Consider the following 23,814-nt stretch of genomic DNA (forward strand, 5'->3'; position numbering starts at 1 on the left):
AGCTGGGAGTGCGGAAAAAGTGGGCAGATGACCCCGCTTGCTAAGCAGGTTGCAAAGTATCTGCTTTGCCGGTGGCATTGTCTTGCAAATCAATGTGAGTTGCTCAGGAGGAGAAGGGACAGCACTGATCAAATCCTTTGATAATTAGAGGAAGATCAAAACGATCCTACAAATAAATGGAGAGAAAGCAGATTTTGGAACGAGAAAGGCAGGACTCACATTTGCCCTCAGCAGCTTTCTCTGGGCAGGGTGAAAAACATGACTTCCCCCACCCACCCCCAAACGAGGCTCATTTCTCTTTGTTCTTTCCTGAAGGCTAAGTCACGCCATTCACACCAGCATGCCTCAGTTTCCCCATTAAAGGCTTGCTTCTTGTAGGGACCTTGCCTCTTATTTGACACATGCTGGCGAGGCTCACGCGTTCCTTCCTCTCCTATTCTTCTCACAGATAATAGAGAATAAATTGCAATTAGATTGGGTAATTGTAGATAATTAACTCAAAATGAGAACTTAATTATAAAAATATGTTTTTGAAATATTGAGGGTAGCATTTATTTTCTTTCAAACTCTAATATCTCATGTGAGCAAGTTTAATACTTTAAATACTGTTCACCTGTTTCTTTTCTTTTCTTTTGAAAATGAAAGAAACAAAAAATGGCTAGGTTATTCTTTTTGATTTTTTAAAAAGCCCCTTGCTTAGTTGAGAAACACAATTAAGGTATTCTAGAACAAACCAGGATGCATAGAACAAACCAGGATTTCCTTTCCTACTCATAAGAATGCAACATCTTTGTTTCTTTTATTTTACATTCTCCTCTAAACAGCTAAACAAAACAAAACAAGTGGATTTTTGACTTTCAACAATATCATCTACCTGCCTAGCTTCAACTTCCAGCCCTGGTCATCATATGCCCTCCTTCCAGAGTTTGAAGCAAACAACCCTTCCATATTCAAATGAATAAAAGAGACAAATGGAGTTGTCGCCTTAGCCTTCTCTGGTTTTACATTAGATTAAATTATTTAGGGCGCATTCATCTGGTAACCTTTTGCAGAGCTGATGAATGAATACAGGAAACAAACTTCCTGACATACTGCTGCCAGACTTCATAACTACCTGGCACAGAGATGGGGCCATGCGTCAAGGCTGAAAAATTACTGCATGGTCCATCAAGGGACGAGAAAGAGTCAAAGAGACCCACCACCAGAGGCCTATAGGAGAGAATTGTGTTAGACTATGGTAGCCAAAAATCAGGAGGAGCCTGGTAGCACCTTTCAGACCAACAAATTTTATTCAAATTTGCTCGCACCCTAGAGTCCCACCCACCAGCTTGGAATTTTATAGCCTCTTGGATTTTATATTTATTTATTGCATTTTAAAATTGTAATGAGTTTGATTTTATGAGATTTTAACGTTTATGGCCGTAGTTTGATTTTATTGTAAACCGCCCAGAGTCCCTCTTTTGGGGGAGATGGGCGGTAATTAAATTTGAATAATAAATAAAATAAAATAAAAGGCGTCAGCTTTCATGAGTCATAGCTCCCTTCATCAGATACTATATTTAGCTTGCCCCTTAGAGATTTAATAGAGAGCCATGAACTTTGAGACACGTTATGTTAGAGAGTAAGTTTTTAATCTCCACCTATGATCCTCTTGTAGATGATTTGCTAAACAATGCATGTTACAAAGACAGCTAGCAAGCTTCCAATCTTCTGTCAAAGAATCATTATCTTCTGCTAGAGTTCCCACAGCTTGAGTGACAGAGATCCAGAGGACACAGCACTAGAACCCAGGTTTCTCCTACCTGATGCCCTCTGTACTTGCAACCTCGTCATTCAAGGCAGCATCCTCAGAGTTTCACCCATTGCAACTGGAGGACTCCAACTTGAGAAAGCTGCTTTTAGCTGTATGAGAAATAAAACTGTATTTTCTTATCAAGAATAGAGAAGCCCCAATGATTTCTTGTGAGCCTGACCAGCATTTGCAGCAGAGAACTTCTGCACCTAGACAGTTAAGGGAGATAAGAGAGATTTCAGAGCAGAAATCAGAAGCTCTAGCTCACAAAAGCTCATGCCTTTTAATAAAACGTGTTAAGTCTGAAAAGATGCTACCAGGCTCCTTCTGATTTTGGGCCACCATCTGAGGGAATCTCAAAGGCTCATCCTGCATATATTACATCACCTCCTCATCCACTGATGCATTTTTAATCCACCTGTTATCAAAGGATACCTGATACTCAAAGGATAGCTGATGCTGGAGGGTAGATTCTTTAACAGAATAAGTATGTATATACCATCTTCACACTTGCACCATCTTTAATCCCAGAGTAGGGCTCCCAAATCAGATATGCAGATCTCAGCACAGAACCGTAAGATCAAATTCATGACAAGCAACTTGATTCCAAAGGCACAATGGATATCTACAGCCCAACCTTGGGCTTGTCAACTCAGAAATAAATCCCAGTCCATTCAAGGAGCTTTCTCTCATAGTATGTTGAGGATTGCAGTCACATAATATTGCTCAAGGAACTCCTGTGTCTAAGAGAACACGCAGTGAGACAAAACAAAAGGTAAGACACCACCTGCTCACCTACCATCCCAGGATTGTAAAACTTTGGGATGCTGGACATTTTGTTATTTTCAAAGCATGTCATGAGCACGTAGAAAATGCCCATTCACAAAATGGCCCCAGTAGTGGACCAGGAAAGTGAAAACCTATTGATCTGTCAGAAGGTAGTATTTATGAGGATGCTCCCCTTTGTCCATTCAACCTTCTTAGGATGCCAACGTCCCTCTGTCCTTTCTTTGGAGCCAGTGGACACCTTTGCAAGCAAAGCACCTTCCTTTTGCCCTCCTTAGGAATGTCTCCAGGGCCCAGAGGCACTCAAAGAAATAAAAATGATGCAGGAAGATGATGCTTTGCAGCACAGCCTGCTGGTTTCCCATTCTTTAAAATAAGTAGAAACCCAGGGAGATACTCATAGGCACTGCACTGGAGACCTCAGCACCATACTGCAGCCTTAGCATGCCATAAGCGACCTTAGGACAACAGCTAGAGGCCAACTTCGCAAGTGAATAAGAGAGTGGGAAGTAAGAAAAAATGATCTCCTGCCCAGAACCTTAAAGGAAACCATCTTCAACTGTACCAATAGAAGAGGATCTCTGTAGCTCAGGGTTGAACTGCAGAGTCCTTGATGCTCTCTGAGCTTGGCTGTTGGCTTGCAGACGTTTCGTTGCCCAGCAAGCAAACAGCCAAGCTCAGAGAGGACCAAGGACTCCACATCTTCAACTGTGCTGAAGTCTGCCCAGTCAGTCCATCACTTCCTGCACATTCCAGGGCCAAGGTGCTTACTGACATTCACACCTCTTGGAGGGGAAGGCAAACAGCAGCCAAACCCAAGGGTACTCTCACATTGGGCCAAAGGCCTCAGGGCCAAATGTTAAAATTCCTTTAGATTGTACTAATCTTGGAGATCATGGAAGCCATTTTCTCCTTTCTCATGGCTTAAGCAACAACACGGGGAGCCTACGCTCAAGCACAGCGAACCAGAGAATTTCAGCTACAAGTTGTAATGTCTCAGTAAGCCCCCAGGAACACCTACAATCCTGGTACTACTTTCAGCGAGTACTGCTAGTCACCTTCTTTGGAGCTGCCAGACTCTCAAAACAGCTAGGACCAGCCTCCCATCACTGACGTAACTAAGAACTTATTGTTTCCTTAGTGCGTGGTTCTTTGAGTGCCGCCTGCCTCCTGCCAAGCATTCCACGTCCTTGTCCGTCTCCAGGCCACCAGCTGTCTCCTGCAGCTCGGTTACCTCAGCCAGGGAATGAGGCTCAGAGAAACGTGGCCCAGCCTGGGCAGTTCATCTCCAGCAGCAGAGGAGGAGAGAGCAGCAGGTCGCAAGACTTGGGACTGGTCTTCTGAACCAGCCAAGGCAGCTCAGGACAAAAGGAGCCCCTCAGGCGGACGACAACTTAAACTCTAACCTCAGATGAAGGGCCGGAGGTCCTCGGCTTTAAAGGCCTTTGACTACGCACTTTTTATTTGGCTGGCTGAAGTTCAGCACTTACCGCATCTGCCACTAAAGATCTGGCACCGTGACTAGATGCTTTTGATGAACCTTAGAGAGGGAATGCAGTTACTGCATGTTAATCACACGAGCACCAGTTGGGTTGAAAAGCACTCTAGGAATATTTTACATAAACAGTCCAAAGTGGCTTTACTAATCTTGTCCTTAGCCCTGATCCATCTGTGCTGGATGCCCACCAGGATTCTCCAACACCAGGATCAAAGACCTCCTTCCTCTTTGCCTCCTGCTTGCAGGACTCCTGATTTAAATCCAAAAGGAGTGAAATTTCCCTCCATTTGTTACTGCAGCGAAGGCGATCAAGTATGGATTTCTGATAAACTGATACAGTGTTATATGCAATATTTAAATTATTTTTTAAAAAAGACTGCACATCATATACATGCTTACATACATATCTTCTACACCAGGGCTTCTCAAACTTTTTCTTTCATCACCCAAAACTGCTTATCAGAAAGTCCTTTTTACACAATGTAGGTAAAACACTTCAAATCAATTTAATGGGTTCATGTGATGTTATCCAAAGAAAAACCACTTTTACCCAATTTTGGGTAATTTACCCAAACTTGGGAAACACTGCTCTATTCTATTACCCTACTGGGTAAGCAACAGTATGCAAAGAACAGAAAAGTCAGCAAGAGTAAGCCAAGAAAGTAAGACATGAGATACAAAAAGCAAAAAGGAAATAAAACTAAACTGAATTTCCACCAACTTCATTCACAATACCTATACTAGGAAAACCAGAAGCCAAAAAGGGCCGAGGAAGTGATCTTTTCTTCCCAAGCACTGACGCTGGGGGCAAAGAATCTGCCTGAATTTACAAAATATGGAGAGCTCCAAGAGGACTCTGTGTAGCCAGCTCAGGGTTCAAGCAAGTCCTTTGCTTCCTACAGTAAATTTCCCTAGGATTTTACTACTGGGAATCTATTTTGCTGGGTCCCATGGAAATCTTCCAGAGTTGCAAAACCATAGCATCTGCCTACTAGTCTTGGGTTCCCATTTCCACCTTGCCTGGACTTGTATGACCTTCTCTCTCTCCCACAGTTCTGCCATCTGCAGTGCAGGCCTGTCTCACATCTCGGTCTCGTTCAGCTGCCTCTCCTTTATGGTGCCCCTGGCCTGATCCTGCTATGGCTTCGCACTGGATCTCGCTGGGTCACTTTCATGTAATTGTAGCCATTGTTAGTTTTCACCGAATTTTCATTGTGGTTGGACCGTGCCCCACTGTGGGATGGAGGGGAGGTCACATTATATGTTGCTTATTTGTTGTTTGCTTTGTAATACAAAATAACTCCGTACTCACCTTCTCCATCCTGGTGCCCCCCTCCCCCAGATATGATAGGGCAGCAATACCTCAAAACTGGGGGAATTCTAGAAGTTGCAACCCAAGCACCACCTTGCTTACAGTATCTTCTCTACTGGTTATATTATCAATGGATGTAACTTTTATTGCCCCCACCTAGAATGTTTTAATCTACACACAGAGCCAGAAAGAGAAATAAGGGGGAGAGAGAGGGCATATGCGGGCATGAAAGGAAGTGTGGGGTCATACCATGTAAAGCTCCTTAGACAAATCATAAACATTCCAGCATGCAAAGGTCAGTGACAGGCGGGAAAAGCCAAGACATTACCTGAGGCCATCACAAATTCCATTCATGGCTGGAGCCAAGGAGCCTGGTCCCATCACAGCTTCATCCATGAGCACGTCTTCTGAATTAGTAGTGTGGGTTTTAAACCTGCAAGGGAAAATGGCCACTCATCTCTGTAAGCATGCTCAAATATTGAACAAACTATCTGTGCTTTTACCCCATTATCTTTACTCCTATTTAAAGCCCTACATGACATGGGTCCAGATTACCTGAGGGACCGTCTGATCCTCGTTACATCAACCCGTCCCACCTGGTCAGGCAGAGAGGACATGCTGCGGACCCCGTCTGCAAGAGAACTCCATCTGGCGGGGTCCAGGAGGTGGGCCTTCTCTGCAGCAGCTCCCGCCCTTTGGAACACCCTTCCCCCAGAAGTGAGGCTGGCCTCCTCTCTTCTGGACTTCAGAAAATAGTTGAAAACCTGGTTTTGCCACCATGCCTGGAGTGGGGAGAGGTAGAGCCATTCTTGGGGCTGGCTGGTTCCCTAGTCCTGCCGGAACCGGTCCTGTCCCCTTTGGGTGGAATTAGATCTGCCATCACTTGGATTTCATTATATTTTATATTTATATTTATTGATATTATTCTGATTTTATGGAATTTTATACTGTTTTATTGTGAACCGCCCGGGGTCCCCCGAGTGGGGGAGATGGGGGGTAATAAAAATATGATAAATAAATAAATATTTTATACAGTAAGCACACTGAAAATATTTTGCAATTATAGATGCACTTCTCTGAGAGGACACTCCGCCAGTCTCTCTGGGGCTTTCTTCAAAGGAGTCATGAGGAGCACAGGACACTTCAGGATACTGCCCTCCTGAACAAGTTCCCCTGTTCTTTTCTAAGAAGTTGGATGGGGAGGGGGAGAATATTTCTGAATCGAAGACAACGCCACCCATTCCTGAAGTGAAAGGGAGCAGACTCCATCCAGTGCTCAGGAACTCAGGAACATTAGAAGAGAACTTCCTGAGTCGAAACTTTGTTTAAAAGGCAACCGAATCTCGTTATTATGAAGCCAAAATTCTGTAAACAGATTCCTAATGAGGCACAGATAACTCCTCTTGCTTTCTTCACTCCTCCAAGCATAACTTGGACACAGCTGGAAATGGTTCCCCCTGTCTTTTGCTAAACTTTACAAGATAGAAGGAAATCCTTCCGCCAGAATGATGGGTCACAGCTAGCTTGGGTGGCTTTAAGCAAACTAAATTCACTCATTCATTTATTTATTCATTAAATTTCTTTGCCGCCCATCTCGCGTACGACGACTCTGGACAGCTAATTCATGAAAAATAGGAATGCAATCCCTGTGAACTGGGAGGAGTGCAGTGAACTTCCATGTAGCGGTACAGGATGGCAGCTAGTTGCCAGTGCTATTGCCAAGAAGCTGGTGTTCTCAAGCATTGCTAAAGTGGTTGGCCACCTTAGGAGGTGGATGAGGTAGGCTTTGGATTGATCTAGCACAGTGTTTCTCAACCTTGGCAACTTTAGACGGGTGGGGAGGGAATTCTGGGAGTTGAAATCCATTTCTCGTGAAGTTGCCAAGGCTGAGAAACACTGATCCAGCATATGGGCTCTTGTTACTGTTCCTGCTATTCCCATTATCACTATCACAGCTGCCATTGGGGAAGGTCTTAGACTCCAACACTTAAAGCCGCCTCTTAATATAAGTATGCTTGCACACGCACGCACGCAGAAAGGCGGGATATAAATAAACAAACAAACGAAGTTCAATAGCGATAGAGGGACTTGTGTAAAACAAGCAAAACAGAGGACAGCCGGTTAGATTTTCTGAATCTATCTACCTACCCATCTCCCTCCCAGCACTGATGTACCTCCCTGCCACGAGAGCGTTAAAAAGAGAGAGAGAAAAAAGCTCCACGGCTCCGAAAATGAAGGCTGTATCTAGCTATCAGTCGTAATGGTGTGGAGAGACCCATCTATCCTCTGTGAACTTAAATCAATCGATACATGGGAAGGAGCTGAGCAGACACAATAAAGGACACCTCAAGTCCTCCTCTGGCAGCTTTTCCGTCAACTGGCACTTTGCAAAATGCGCAATCTTCTCAGCAGAAGTTGGATGGAACAGATGGGAGGATGCACAATAAGAAAAGCAAAATTGCAGAGACATTGCAGAGTCCTGTGGCTGGACAGCAGATGCCCCACTGAGTACTCTGAGCCCGCTTGCAAAACAAAAACCCTGCTTCACCAGCCATTAGGTCTCCCTTTCCTTCCTCCATTTCACTGGGAACACACGTATAGATTAAAGGTAGTTGACCATTAAAAATCCATCTGCTCCTGGTTAGCTCCTCACCTTTGCTGGTGACCCCAGTCATCTTCTAAAGCACATAGCTTGATCGTCTCTAATCAAACAATCCTTTGAAAAACCAAAGCAGCAGTTCAGGGACGCAGAGCATTGTGGGGACTCTCTGCTCCGGCTGGCTACAGACCACTCCATGCACGACTGGAATGTGGCCAGTGGCTTAAAGTCAACAAGATTTGACTGATGGGTGCCCTGCCCACTGTTAGGCCTCATTGGGGGGAAGGAGGGGGGGGTGTCTGCTAAAATAAGTTTGCTAAACTGCTTCAGGCATTCTCCACTGGACTGCAAGGGGAGGGAGGTCGTGTCTGCTGGCCCCACCCTGCTGCTTCACCTCTTCTTTCTGCAGGCCATAAGAGCAGAGCCCTTCCTATGTTTATAAGCAATTCATATCCTTTTGATCATAGCGTTACAGTTTTTTTCCAATCATCCTTCACTCCTGGGGACCCTAGGGACACATCCATGAAGTTTTCTTGGCAGTAATATGGCGGTGGTTTGCCTCTGCCTTTTTCCAAGATGGTTCTTCAACTCCTCGGCCTAACTTAGAACCCTAGGTTTTCCTGGTAGCCTCCTATCCATACACTCACCAGGCCTGGACCTGCTCAGACAAGGTCCAACGGTGCCCTCTTCATATGTTTAGACTCTGCGTCATCTAAGTCACAGAAAGGACTTGTGGGCAACCAGCATCTCACCCTTCCAAATCACCCATACGTGACTGGGGCGATGGGGAAACCACTCAACGATCATCCTTTGCACAATCGCAACATGAATTGCAGGGGACTCTCCCCCTTCAAACTGCCCTTGCGGGAAGAAGGATGCTTCTCCCACCCGCTTTCCTTCCTTCGGGTCATCCCCAGCTTTTATTTGAGGTTTCCGTCCCTTCGTTCAGGGGCCCACGCCGGCTTTTCTAGACGAGGCAAGTGTTGTTGCCTTGTGCTGTACACGCCGGTGTCTTTGGAAGAAACACTGAACGTGGAGTTGCGGACACGTACTCCTCTGCATTCCCCACTACCCAAAGCAGGCCTCTCAAGCGAGCGTTCCAGACTTTCCGTCAGAACGCTGGCCACCCGTTAAGGCTTTCCTGGGAGAACATAAGCAATGGAGCTGCTCTGAATACCTCAGAGAGGAACTGATGATGATGAGCATCTAAACCAGCTAGAAGGTGTTTGTACAATGTCCATCTCACTATAGAAGTGACTCTGGGCAGCTTACAAATAAAAATTTTACAACCATTATAAAAGTAGAAAGCACAAAAAATAGAAGATAAAAGAGGGAAACTAAAAGGCAGAGAGAGCATCTAAAGCCACCAACCACCCCCAGGGCTGTCCATCACTCTTGGACCCCCAAGCCGGCTGGCAGAGCCAGGCCTTGACACTCCTCCCGAAGGCCAGAAGAGTGGGGGCCGGCCTCACCTCCGGGGCCAGGATGTTCCACAGGGCGGGGGCCACGGCAGGAAAGGCTCTCCTCCTTGACCCCGCCAGTCGGCATTTGTTAACAGACGGGGTCCGCAGCATGCCCTTCCTGCCAGGTAGATAAAAGAGGAAGGAGCCTGCAACAGAGTAATGGCCGGCAAAAGAAACTTAGGAAGGGCCCGCCCTGATTACTCAGGTGGTAAGTAGGGAGGGCGGGAGGTTCGTCCTTCAGACCTGCAAGATCGATGTCAGCCCTCCCAGGTAAACCGGACAGGAAACATGACAAGATGAGCTACTTCTACTTTATTGTTAGGCTACTTTAACAGGATCTTGCAAGTCTGAAAGTACAAACCTCCCGCCCTCCCGATTTATTTATTTCTATGTATTTATTTTCTATCCCGCCTTTATTATTTTTATAAATAACTCAAGGCGGTGAACATACCTAATTCTCCTTCCTCCTCCTATTTTCCCCACAGCAACAACCCTGTGAGGTGGGTTAGGCTGAGAGGGAGTGACTGGCCCAAGGGCACCCAGCCGGCTCTCATGCCCAAGGTGGGACTAGAACTCTGTCTCCCGGTTTCTAGCCTGTCGCCTTAACCACTAGACCAAACTGGCTCTACCACCTGAATAGTTAGGGTGGGCCCTTCCTAAGTTTCTTTCGCTGGCCATTACCCTCCCTTGGCCTCCTTTCCTTTTATCTGATTATTCCCTAGGTGGCATCTCTTCCCGCTCCCCCCCCCCCGTCTTCCAAGGTAAGCCTCACATTCCATCACATTCTTCCACCCTTTCCTCCATATACCTGAAAGCCTGGATCATCTGACCCACTTTCTTCCCACAGCGCCAAACTTGATGTGGAATGTTTCATCACTAGCACCAGGGAACGGGAATCCACTGTAATGGCAGTGCCCGACGCGCTCTCTTGTTTTTCTCCCATCCACGTGATTTCCCCATATAGAAAAGCTCAGGGAAATTCAAACGCCTACAAGCAGCTCTATTCGCTTTTACTGCAGCCACTACGCTAAACTCCGACAGCATGCAAACCGTTTGCACGGTAGCTCTGCCCAAATGGTTCCCGCGATAGTAGATACTTAACGCAATCACACATCTTTTTAGAACTAATGCCGTTTGGTAAATTGGATAACGCGTTGTGTTTTACAAAGGTCTTCAACAGCCTGGAGAGCAGTTTGACAAAGTACTGCTCCTGCAATCCACCACCAAAGACTCTACGCTCTACCCCAGAAATGTACAGCTTGGGGGGGGAGGGGGGCAGAAGACCCAGGGATCTCCAGTGGCAGGCCCTGGACCACCCCCCACCCCAAGAAGAGGCAGGACCAGAAAAACGTACGTTTGCGTTAATGTGCAGGGCATTTAATTTTAAAAGGTCAAATGACTTAAACCCAATTAGCCAGGCCACTCCTCATTTTTTTGATACTTTTCCTTTCTCGTGTTTACAAATGGCGCACTTTGGAGGCCCAGCCAGGGTTTCAAGGTTGTAAACAGCCCTCAGCCTCCGTTTCACACGCTGACCACGCTTGAGCAAAAACCAATTTCCCGCTCGCCTTCCCATGCTTACCGATGATAATCGAGCCTGGACTGCCGAAGCTCCTGCTGCTGCTGCAGAAGCTTGGCCTCTTGTTTCGCTAACAGATTCTGAAGACGTTCCTTCTCGATTTCAAGCTCTATTTTCTGGAGCAGGAGCTGCTTCCTTTTTTCTTCAGAGAAGTTTTGGCCCTGGTCAGGTTCTTCTTTTGCTCGCAAGCCTTCACTAGCCTTCCGCCTAGGGGGATGCGGCGAGCAAAAATATTCCGAGGAGGATTCCGAAGGAGGTCCCAAATACCTTTCTTGAACGTGGCAAGCATCCTGGAAAGATTCGTGAGCTGAGTTCCCCAGTTTTCCATGGAAAGGACATGTTTGAAGAGAACAGGAGTTCTTCCTCTTGTCTCCGTCAGGAGTTCTTTTAAAATGGGGAGCCGACTGCTGCTTTGCTGGAGATGCCACGTGGTTGCATTTATTATGCAACCCGTTTTCCAAAGGAAGCCCATTCCCGGCATCTGTCTGACATCCCTGGGTGCCAGTTCCAAGAACACCCCTTTGCCTACCAGGCAGAGTTGAAGGTGGAAGAGGAGGGCTTCTGCGGGTTACTTTCTTGTATAAAGTTTGCGGTCTAGCTACACCAAGGTAGGATCCATCCAGATCGGAGGGCGGCACCAGCTGACAGCGACCTCTCTGGTTAGACATCTGTAAATAAAGAGGAAAGCAAACCACGTTCAGCGTCCACAATTCAAAACCTTGTCCACGGTTCCTTTGCTAGTCCTGGTCAGTGGTTTACAGGGCAAAGAAGGACACTGAAATGAGTGGGCTTGGAACGGTTTGATTACCAACAGCTAGCACAACTCCACAGCACATCGTTTCCAAGCGGAAGAGATGAACGGGCTATCAAATCTGCAATTTAATTCTGTCTACACAGGTACAATAAATATAAAAGCGCTGCCTGCAGAATCTGGGGCATAAACAAGGCACTTCAGCCTATCAAGGAATTGCAAGTATCTAGGGTTACATAAAATCAACTTGAAGTGTGGCAAAAAAGCCATTAAATGTTAATGTCTGAAAATGTTTAATTTTGAATACGGAGCCAAGAAATCCATTCAGCCACTATAAATACCGTCTGATTGGCCATTACACAGCAGGGGATTTGATGTAAAACATTTCACCTTGTACTGAATGGGATATTACTTACCGGTGGAAATCTGATGAGTTTTTTTTTAAAATATCCGTACAAAATACTGATAACGAACCAGACTGCTTCCTATAAAATACGGCTCTGAATCAAAAGCCGTCATTCAACTACAAAACGCATTTAGATCTCACTATAAAAGAGGGTGCTTTTTTTTTTCAATTAAGCTGGAGGTGGGGGCAATGAGACTCTGATAAAATTCCAAAGCTTGAAATATGCACTGAGTTGCATTGATCAGCCAAATCCTGGGCTCCCTTCTCATGGAACTTATGCCCAGTAACAAGCCTGAATTCAGCTAATAGAGGGCTGCATCCAGTCTGTTTCTCAGAATTTTCTTTCAGGGTCAGCCTTAGGCTAGGTAACAATACGAGATCACCAATTGTTTTAGGCTGAATTTCTTTGAGGGGAAAACAACAAAAGGCAGCCAGAATGTTTTGATGCAAAGTGCAACAAGAAGTTATAATGAGGGAGAATCGTTCTTCTCTGTCCTTGAAGGCAGTTCACACCCTGAGATTCTGATCTCCACTTGGTAGAAAGGGCCTTTCTTCCCCATCACCTTTTACTCAGTTAAATCAGTGCATGAGGATCACTTCCTGAATGTCCATATATTCCACAGTTTGGCAAGGACTTCTTCACAGTCCCCTTCTCTTGCTTTTAGCCATGATTCTCAACATGGCCCAGAAAAGCAATGATGCCTCCCTGCCACACCTGTACTTTCCTTGGCACCATGTCATATTTAGTTTATTAAATCAATTGCCATACCAACATAATGGCACATCATCTTACAGCCCTAGGTAGAGGCCAGAAGATGACACGATGAATGCATGGAGTCTGTTGTTTTGTTTGCTTTCAGGTGTATGGGTACTTGGTGCTTGGCCATACCCACCACGGCAAGCATACTGTAAGAGTGCCCATTACATGCTCTGACATTTCCAAATGTGTCCCCAAAGTTTGGGAACTTCTGCTCCAAGCAACTTCAGTTCAAAGGAATTCTTGTTACATTGGGAGGAGAGCTCTAGGAAAAAATGTACAAGAAACAGGGAGTGCTGCTAACAGGTTTACAGAACAAAATAGGGACAACGTGCTTCAGAAATTCTGCTTCTCCCTTTCTACTTCATCAGTGGAAGAGCACTTATGTTTGCATACCAAATGTCCAAGTTCAATGCCTGGTATTTTTAGATAGCAAAGAACTGAAAACCCAGAGAGCCATCCCTTTGAACTAGTTGAAGCACTAACCCAACCAAGCTCTCTAGAAGGTCTCTAGCAATCTTAAAGCATTTCTGGTTGTACCTCCATTTATTCATTTAGTACCCATTTTACAAGGGTAGCATCCTGTAATTTTTTTCCATTGTGTTCCCAGCCACACTATATCGTAGCTGTCACAGTTTTAAGGGTGAAAAGTCATACGTACATTTCTCCAGTCTGGCTAATTTTAAAAGCAGGGGAGGTATCCTGCACCCCTTCAGACTGCTGGTGATAGTGAAATATGTTGGCAGATTGAACACTTTCGCGCACACACAAACAAAAAAAATGATGACCACGCGGAAAATACAAACACTTCAGCAAAAATGCTGAGCTAGATCACACCATCACAATTAAGATGGTTTGGGCCCAAACCAGTTAAAATCCCACAGGAATACCAACAGACAAGACTCTGTAAAATTCTTCCTGTAAAACTGAGCAAATAAATAGGGAGAGCTGAGCAGGACTTTGATAGCAAGGTTCAAGAGGCAGATCCCAAACAAATTTTCCTAAGGTCAACTATGTGTCCACTAACTTGAGAGCTGAGAAGGATCAAAAAAGAAATCTATTAATGCCATAAAGCATTTGACAATGTTCCCTGATTATCATATTTTAAGAAAATTTAAAAGAAACTGGAACTGATAAAGGACAACAAGGATGATCAGGGGACTAGAGATTAAGTCTTACAATGAGAGACTGGAGAAAAGAAGATTAAGGGGGATGTGGTAGCACCTTTCAAGTATCTGAGGAGGTGTCACTTAGAGGAGAAGGTGAAGACGACCTGTTCCAGAATGTAGAACAGTCTTAAGTTACAGAAAGGCAGATTTCAATTTAATGGGGGGGGGGGCAGCAGAGTATAGTACAGTATGGCACCAATTCTCCAGAATGATTATGTGCGTACACACACACACACACACACACACACACACACACCCTTGTTGGTTATACTGTATGTCCAAGTAGAGGCAAGGCAAAGGGACTTGCATAACTCAGTGAAGCCATGAGCTATGCCGTGCAGGGCCACCCAAGACGGACAGGTCATGGAGGAGAGTTCTGACAAAACGTGGTCCTCTAGAGAAGGAAACGGCAACCCACTCCAGTATCCTTGCCAAGAAAACCCCATGGACAAATTGATGCTTTCGAACTGTGGTGCTGGAGAAGAACCTTAAGAGTCCCTTGGACTGCAAGGAGGTCAAATCAGTCAATCCTACAGGAAATCAACCCTGACTGTCCATTGGAAGGACAGATACTGAAGCTGAAGCTCAAATACTTTGGCCACCTAATGCGAAGAGAGGACTCACTGGAAAAGAACCTGATGCTGGGCAAGACTGAAGGCTAAAGGAGAAGGGGACGGCAGAGGATGAGGTGGTTAGATAGCAACACCGATGCAATGAACATGAATTTGAGTAAACTCCGGGAGACAGCAGAGGACAGGAAGGCCTGGCATGCTATGGTCCATGGGGTCACAAACAGTTGGACACGATTTAACGACTCAACAACAACGAGGCAAGGCAGCCATCTGTTAAGGATGCCCTTCTAGCAACAAGATTCCATTATTCTAACGCATACGAGACCGTGAGAAATGTAGTCTCCAAAATGGCTGCCAGGATTTGCGGCTTAGGACTGAGAAGCAGAGCCTAACATGCTCTTTGTAGGCTCACTAAAGCAGTTTGGCAAGCCTTTTGCCATGACAAAACATCTCCAAGAAGGAAATTCTTTGCAGGAGGAGGAGTGGAAGAAGATCCCCAAGCCTTCACATGACTGCCATTTTTTTCTTTTTTCTTTTCTTTTCTTTTCCACAAGGCTGTGATTGGAGACTTTACATTCCCCTACCAGTTTATTCTTGTATCAACCCTAGGAGGCGCCTTGGCCTTTACAGATAGATAGGTTTTCAATTTGGTCTCTCGGTCAATAGGGCATTATGCTTTTTCTCCTGCGGTGTTCCAGATGGATCTGAAGCAAGGGAGGCAGCGTGCAGTCCCAAACCTTTCTTTTCGGGATCCATAATCCCTTTCAACAGTTGTGTTGGATGTCAGTAACACAACTGCCAAAAATCAATGGGGCAAGTTCTGCCACTGTGAGGCGGGAAACACTTGAAAATTGTAAATTAAAATCCTAAAATGGGCTTTGTGTAGCTTTGAAAAAGACAAAGGATGCTCTCTTTCAAAAGGAAACAGGAAGAAAATGGGAAAGCCCACCACTAATCCCATGAATGGCCAGGATTCACCCACTTTGCGTCTTCACTCTGGTCACTATGGCCCTTAATCCTCCCGACTCAACCTGCAGTCACCAACCAGCAAAGAGTTGCTTGTCCCTGGTCCAAAAACACCAGTGAACATAGAAGGGGGAGGGAGGGAAGAAGTTGACACGAAAGAGCCAGCAGAAGAGAACTTAAGCCTTCTCCTGCTCCAACCCTTCTCTATGAAGCTACTTTATTCACCCATCTATCACAGTGTCACTGAGATGCCCAGAAGAGCCAAGATTCTCAACATAATCTCTAAGGGCACCAATATACCCAGAGATACCTTCTTCTGGCCCACCCAGGGCTTCCCAGTTGGGTATTCAGACAGCAGTCTGATAAACCTGTTCCGTGATTAGTTGGGTTCCCAGTTGTAGCTACTTTCTGAATTCACCCCATGAGCGGTAGAGACCAAGAAAGGTTGAGAACTTTTGCAACAGAGGTTTTCTCAGATTGCTTTCAGCCTGACCATCTCATTGGAGGTGGACTGAGAATCAATGAGTGTCCACCTGCAATCTCCCACTGACATAGGACTTTCTGCCTCAAAGTTGCCAATAAGAAAGGGAGAAATCTTCACGATCACATACGACTCCTGTCGCCAAATGCAAATCAAAAAACCAAATTTCAGCATTGGCAAACATCAGAAGCCAGGCCAAGACAGACTATACTATTTTTAAGCATTGTTCAGAGTCTTACCTCCCCAAGAACCTACTCCTCTTCTACTGAACCAGTTTTATTGCTCCAAATTACTAGGTGTTTCTAAAATTATTACTATTACTGTTCTCTCCCGACAAACTACTATTAAGCAGCCTGGATAGCTGTCTGCTTCTTTCTGAATAACTCTTTAAACAAAAGTGTTTACTTCAAAGAATGTACAAAGTGGAACTTAAGTGGGGGGAAAAATGTGAAGTTTGGGCTCACTGATTTTATTGCCCACATTTTCCCTGAAATCCCCATTAGTTAAAAAAAAAAAAAAGTTTAAGATTAATCATTATGAAGCACCCAGAGAGGACTGGGATGGGTGATATTAATACCCTAAGATAAATAAGGGCGATAGCAATGTAAGGTTAGTTGACTGTTTTCTTAGCTGAAGATAAAGGGGCCATGTTGTTCATGAACGATGTACGATCGTAATTGCTGCATTTCAAGTGCGCTATACAAAAAGGAGGAAGGGGGGTGATGTGAAGGTAGAGGTAACAAAGCAGCATTGTTCCTGTTTAGCGCAATCAGAGGGAATGCAAGAGCTTGACTTCAAAGGAAACCAGTACAACAATGGAGAACAGATCTCTGCCAAGGCAGCATCTGCAGATAAAATAAGGAGAGCTGCTTCCCAATTGAAAAGGAATTATCTCAACAGCAATGCACATCCATTAATTGCTTCAACCTCCTCAAAGAATATTGCCAATGGAGCCCGGGGTGCCAGGCACCAGATTCCAAAATGGCTTCTGCCACAACCATTTTTGAATTAATGTGACGGGAAAAGTCAGTTCCAGCTCCCCCTGAGCATTTGCGTTACTGTTTTCTCTTGAGGTTCCACCATCTCCCCACTTGCTTCCCTCCTATGATGTGGGCCCAGGCTGCTTGGAAAGGAGGGGTGTTGTGGTGTAGAGGAGAATCAGATTTTGGGGAGGGGCGGATTGGCCGGCTGTGCCCCATCCCCAGAGACGCACCCCTTTGGTTCTACCAGCTGTCAGTGGCGAGTACCCAATCTCTGTGTCGCCCGGAGCCCAGCTGGTGGTTGGCAGGTCACCCGCAGTGGCACCCACCACTGGCTTAAGCCTTGCTAGGTTTCCATCCGCTCCCAAACGTGGGCTTCCCTTGTCCTCCCTACTCCTGAATAAAAGCTCCGTGCATGTTCAGAGCACCTGTGCGGATTAAAAATCACATCCCCATTTTTCAAGAGTCTCCTACAGTGGGAGCATGAAGACTCGCAACGTGATCTCCCCTTCTCCCAGCAGCACTGCTCCCAGGGAGAACGGCCATCCTTGGTTGGGTGGAGAAGCCTCAGCTGAGGGGCTGGGCCTTCTCTCTGGATTCAAGGCCCCCTTCAGGCCAGACCAGTGGCCACCCCAAGGCCGTGGCTAATGTGCTCTGGGATCACCAGCAGGACACGTTGCGCTGCTTCATGTGCAGTGCCCAGGAATTGAAAAAAGCCAGCCTCCTGGAGTCGTGGGGGCTCCATCGCTGGAGGTTTTCAAGCAAAGGCTGGACAGCCATTTGTCTGAGATGGTCTAAGGATTCCTGTCCTGGGCAGGGAGTTGGATTAGAACAGTGTATCTCAACCCTGGCAACTTTAAGTTGGGTGGACTTCAACTCCCAGAATTCCCCAGCCAGCAACGCTGGCTGGGGAATTCTGGGAGTTGAAGTCCACCCATCTTAAAGTTGCTAAGATTGAGAAACACTGGAATAGAAGACCGGCACAGGGTTCAGTGAATGCTCTTATTTTGCCCTCTTTTTGACTGTGACCCAGCCCCTTTCCTCACGTCCAAAGTAACTCCCTCGACATCAACGCTGGGTGCAGAAATTAGCGTTCGCTGTGCTGCCAGATTTATTAGAACGCAAAAAGAAAACAAAACCCAAACCTTTAGAATAGCCCTGGACCTCAATTCCTCTCCCCCCCCCCCCCAATCTTCTCCTCTCCTGCCCTTTATTTTTACGGAAGGCTTGCAGCAGTGCAAGGCCTGGATAAATATTTCAGAAACAATTCTATCCTTGGGCAGAGGAGGGGGCTGCTGTTTCCCAGGCCATTTGGAGTCCACGCCAAAGAAGGGCAAGCGTGCCGAGCAGCGGGCTGCATCGCTAAGTCCAGGGACCCAGGCACGGAGCACCGTCGGCAGGCTGATCGGGAGTGCAAAGCTGAACAGCTGCAGGGGAATCTCTGCCAAAGGCCCATCCCAAATAAATGGAGAACGTTCTCCCCAGCGCAATTAACTCGCACACTCTGGCAGCTTTCTGCGAGGAGATCATCAAGGTAGATTACTTTCCAGCAGATGAACTAAATACTTACAGGTGTTCTATCACCCGTTCTTCCTTCCAAACTTCTGCATTTAACAAGGCCATCCTGGCAAAGGAATGATCTTGCGTATGAATTATGTATGAACTTTTCACAGCATGCTCCCGGCGTCATCTGTGGCCTTTTCCAGGTCATACGACACCAATTAGAGCTGAATTTTAAATTATTCAATAATCTGAACTCTCTTGTCATTTAACATATAGATATCAATGCAGTAAACAAGTTAAGTCTAATGGGCCCTGGGGGGTTGCTTTCCTCCCCTACTTCTTGCCCATCAGCTACAGGGGTTGGACTCCATGGGACAAAGAAAGGCGGGGAGGGGGGAACGGCACACATTCACACTGGCAGGTTTTTAAGCTCAGTTATTTGGGCTTGCCGTAAGGATTCTGAACTGCACTGAACTGAAAACACAGGAGAAGTCTTTGTCCGAAAGCTTGCTTCAAACAAAAAAAAAGTGTACCAAAAATGCTTGCTTGCTTGCTTGCTTTCCCTCCCTCTCTCCTCTCTCTCATATATTTCTGCACCACCCATCTCACAAGCAACTCTGGGCGCTTTTTAAAGGGTATCTCAGGGATAAAACTAGATTTTTAAACACTCTCCGACAGAAAGACGTCAACATTTCCATTTGAGAAGCTGAACTTCAGGGGAAAACTGCAATTCCCACTGTTGATCCTCCAGGAGACAAACAATCAGCATCTTTTTCTTGAGCTAACTGCCCCCCTGCCCACCAACACAGCCACTCACTTTGTTCAGCCTGTATCCCATGTCAATGATTCTTTTTAATCTACTGAAGTTAGGGGAAAATCAGTGGCGGAGTATGAGGAAAGCCAAAACTCGAATAGCAATTTGGATTATGCTTCAATTGACTTGTTCACCTTGAATGAAAAGTATTGATTTAGCTGCCCTCTGCCTAAAGGTCTTAGGGGGAGTCCATCTTCAGCCACAAGCTACAGCCTTTTGAATCCACCAACTTCCTCTTAAACTGGAAGCCTTAAAACCACAGCAGAGTCTATGACTCCATGATGCTGTGGAAATAAAGTGTAGGATCACTGCCAGCAGTTCTGGGAACGGCAGACTATTTGGATGGTTTGAAAAGAAGACCTGACAGGTTCCTGGAAGGTCAGGCAATCCATGGCTACCAATACAGATGGCTGTTGACTACCTCTTGAATTAAGGCAAATACTGGTTGACAGGATGAAACAGTGGAAAAGGGGTATCATCTTCCCTTCCAGGTTTGGGACATGCAAGTCTGTAGTATATGGGCTGTGGCATGATCCAGCAGGCCTCTTGGATGTTTGTACGTCCCCACTGATGTTTGTATGTCCCCACTGATTCAGAAAGGTACACCTCCTTCTCAAATCCATATGCCAGGCTGAGTTGTACTAGGTTAGACTACCAAGTCCCATAAAAACATCTTTCACTCTCTTACTTCCTGAAGCTCCTTCTTAACTAGAGATGGGAGGGAGCCAACCTAGAACCAAACCCAACCTGCAAAATGTAACTCTTTCTGGGAGCTATGTCCCCCACTTTTTTGTTGGTGTGTATGTAAGAAGTACCTCAATGTGCTTCTGTATTGAAAGGATTTGCCGGTGACGTCACCGTTGCCCGGGGGATGCCTCAGGGGGCTTCTTTCATGTCCCTGTTATTTTCCCACCGAAGTGGTACCTATTCATCTACTTGCATTTGCATGCTTTCGAACTGCTAGGTTAGCAGGAGCTGGGACAAGTTGACGGGAGCTCACTCCATCATGCAGCTCGCGCTCTCGGGTTTCGAACTGCCAAGCTGCCAACCTTAAAGGTCCTCTGACTCAGCGTCTTAACCACTGAGCCACCGCGGTCCCCTATGTCCCCTCCTTAATGCGGAGAGATATAGTGGATGGCAGTTTCTTTCCACCCACCTCTGGAAAAACTCTTCTGACCCACGGTCTTGTCCTTGTACAAATCTATAAGCCAGTGTGTTGCCCAAGAGCAAGAATGTTTCTTGCGCGGGCAACACATTGGCTTATAGATTTGTGTGGGTATTCAGGAGTCTGCCACAGAAAACCAGCTGGTCTCTAACACAACAAGGCCACTATGTCGGTCTGTTACTTCACTGGCATTTACACTGGCAAACAATGGTTGGAATAATTCCCCAGGCTGGCTGGGGAATTCTGAGAGTTGAAGTCCACGCATCTTCAAGTTGCCATGGTTAAGAAATACTAGATTAGATGGTATCCTGGTAATGTTTGCATGAGGCTTCCAGAATTGGAAGTACAAAGACTCTTAGGATGAGCCTTTCTTCTCATTCTTCCCTCATTTTCTCTCAGTCAGGAAAAGGAGTTAAAGCTCATGAAGGCCTCAAAAGAACGGTTGGCCTGAGCACAGACTATGGGGTAATGAAGCAGAAAGTTCACCTGGGAGGTTAGAAGAAAAGGAAGAAGTCAAGTCTAGTGCATCTATCTTTGCCATTTTCTCTTTGCTAATTTGACCAAGCTCCCAATCTGGCACCCCAGTTGTAGGGAGCAATTTGTTGTCCCTTCCCAATTGTGTGCCATCTGCAAATGAGGGGTCCGGATGGTGCAATGCAGTTGTCAATGTTCAGTGTGCTTTTTTGACAGATTTGTCCCAATTAGCTGTATATTCATCCACATATTCCTTCCCTGACCTCACAGCCACTTTTATATTAAGTTGCAATCAATATTTATTTGACAAATTATTTATACAGGGAAATTGAATAGGCGCAAAGTTTCAACTTGAGCAAGTTTCCTTAATTTTCCACTTCACTATGAAATGACTACAAAGCTCCTTCTTGTGATCTTTAATTCCAATGGATGCTGGCAAATTGATTTCCATTTGTTCCTTCAAAAGGGGGCCATTACTCAGCTGCTTTTGTTTCCCTAAGTTTTTCCACAGTTTTCTTGCACATCCACACATTCTGCGCATCACCCAGGTGATGCTAGAGACCAGGCTTCCCAACCTGATGCCTTCAGAAGTGTCCAAAGTAGAATTCCTGAAACCGAGCCATTTTGGCTGGGAATCCTGAGAGCTGTATTCCCAGCCTATCTGGAGGGCCCCGTGTTTCATGTGGGTATTCAGGAGTCTGCCACAGAAAACCAGCTGGTCTCTAACACAACAAGGCCACTATGTCGGTCTGTGACTACACTGGCATTTACACTGGCAAACAATGGTTGGAATAATTCCCCTTTAATACATCCATGTCTTGGCCACAGATCTCACCTATTAGCTGGCTACTTAGAGCCAAGAAAGCCATTTTTGGGGAACAAAAGTATTCATTATTAAAACATTAAATATGAAGAGGGCAAAGGTGATGTCAAGCTGTATACCTAGTGAACTTACAACTGATGGCGACAAAGTGAAGGCAGAAGACAGTTTTGTTATCAAGAATAGCAGCCTGCAGGAAATTCATCCTACGAGGAAGGCAATGACAAACTTAGACAAAAGGAAAGGGAAGGACTTTTAAGTGATAAGAGAGATCTGTTTGTTACCAAAGAATAGTTCCAGTAGTTGCTTTTGAGGGAGTAGAAAATTGAACACTGAGAAAGAGCAAGAGAAAAATAATATTGTTGTCTTCAAATTAGGGGTTTGAGATAGTTACTAAGAATATCAGGGACTGCTGGTAGGATCGATCAATCAGTTCTGGATCAAATGAAGGATCCCTTGGAGCAATGATCAGCAGTAACTCACATACTTTGGGCATGTGATACAAACAGCTGATGAATTAGGAAAAAAGCAACTATGCTCATCACGGCTGAAGAAAGAAAAGGAAATCAATAGATAGTGGGTCAAAGAGATTAATGAAATGTCCTTAGAAGAGTTACTGGTTGTTATTTTTAGAGAGAAGTCACTGTGATGAGCTCAAAAATAGTATTTTCCCCAAGAGATTTCAGTGAAAGTTAATGCAAAGGAACAAACAAAATCTAACCAGCAGCACGGAAATTTGATCACAGATCTGAAGCTTTCCGTCCTGGGGCTTTCTAGAAAAACTGCATCATGAGGGTTGAAGTCCAACATACCTAGGGATAAATTTCTATACAAATTAAACCTTTTTTGGTAACAAGTAGGGACCCTTTTTAGAGGAATGGACCAAGAGAATGAATGAATGAATGAATGAATGAATGAATGTATTTATTTATTTATTTAAGAGAATGAGATTGTTACAATTCTTATTCATAAAACATTATTGGTGTTCATCAGTCCTTGCTACGCATCAAACTATATCTCATTTGTAAACCTGGAAGGTCCTGAACTGGGAAGGGGCTGCAAAAATATACAGCAAACTGCATTTCAGTAACAAACTAACATACAGGACTTCCCAGGAGGATGGCGGTTGTTGGTCTCAAGAATGAATGGAGAGAGAGAGAGAGAGAGAAATCGGAAGCAAACCAGAAATGAAGTAAGTTTTTCTGGACCACGTTTGATCAGCAGTAGCTACATTAATTCAGTCTGGCTGATTTGGAGATTACTGAATTTAAAATCAGATTTAGTGGCACCCCAAATGTTTATAGATGAAAGGGACTTGGCCACTGGAAGTTTTGCATCTGGCCTGCAGTACGTGGAATTAAATCAGCGCTCGAAGGCCCGGCCCCATTCACCTGAAGCGGTCTCTCTTTTTTCCCCATTAGTCGCTACATGTGTACAAAGGCTTGCGTCCACTTCCCAGTTCTGACCTCAGTGGCAGGTGGGGTACGCTGAAAGACGCCTGTCAACTCAGGTGTCCCCTAAAGACCCGTTTGGCTCTGGATCTGGCAGGCTTCTGCTGACAAGAACCAGCGCCAGAAGCTGTGCCAAAAAGACCAAAGGCTTTCAAAAGAGCATTGCCGTATGCAGAGGAGATTGTTTCAGCGAAACCCGTAAATGAGGAGCGCTATTTCCATAACAGAAACATCCCACAAAGCCAGAGAATTCCCCAGCTTAAGGGGCAAGAGAGCCCAGGAGAGTGAAGTCGAGCGAGCAACGTCCTTGCAGAAGAGCATTTAGATTCTGCTAATGATAAAGGTCTCTGGGTAGTAATTCATAAAAAAAGAACGAGGGAGAGCGAGCGAGCGAGCGAGCGGCGATTTCCATGCGCTTGGCCTTTTGATTCCACATTTGCAGGGCGCATTCCCAGGCTAGCCAGCGCGCCCTGGCA

The 23,814-nt window shown here is 45.5% G+C and overlaps 1 protein-coding gene across 1 annotated transcript in view; it reads right to left on the reverse strand.

Moving 5' to 3' along the window:
* Positions 1–23,814, reverse strand: part of KIAA1328 (KIAA1328 ortholog) — a 115,805-nt gene that overhangs the window by 53,908 nt on the left and 38,083 nt on the right. The window contains exons 2-3 of the mRNA XM_063295876.1: positions 11,033–11,697; positions 5,717–5,821 (exon numbers count right to left, since the gene is read on the reverse strand). Of these exons, the coding sequence (XP_063151946.1) occupies positions 5,717–5,821; positions 11,033–11,697 (770 nt within the window). The remainder of the gene's footprint in view (positions 1–5,716; positions 5,822–11,032; positions 11,698–23,814) is intronic.

This window comes from Candoia aspera, chromosome 2, assembly GCF_035149785.1.
Source record: "Candoia aspera isolate rCanAsp1 chromosome 2, rCanAsp1.hap2, whole genome shotgun sequence".
In the NCBI taxonomy this organism is placed as follows: domain Eukaryota; kingdom Metazoa; phylum Chordata; class Lepidosauria; order Squamata; family Boidae; genus Candoia; species Candoia aspera.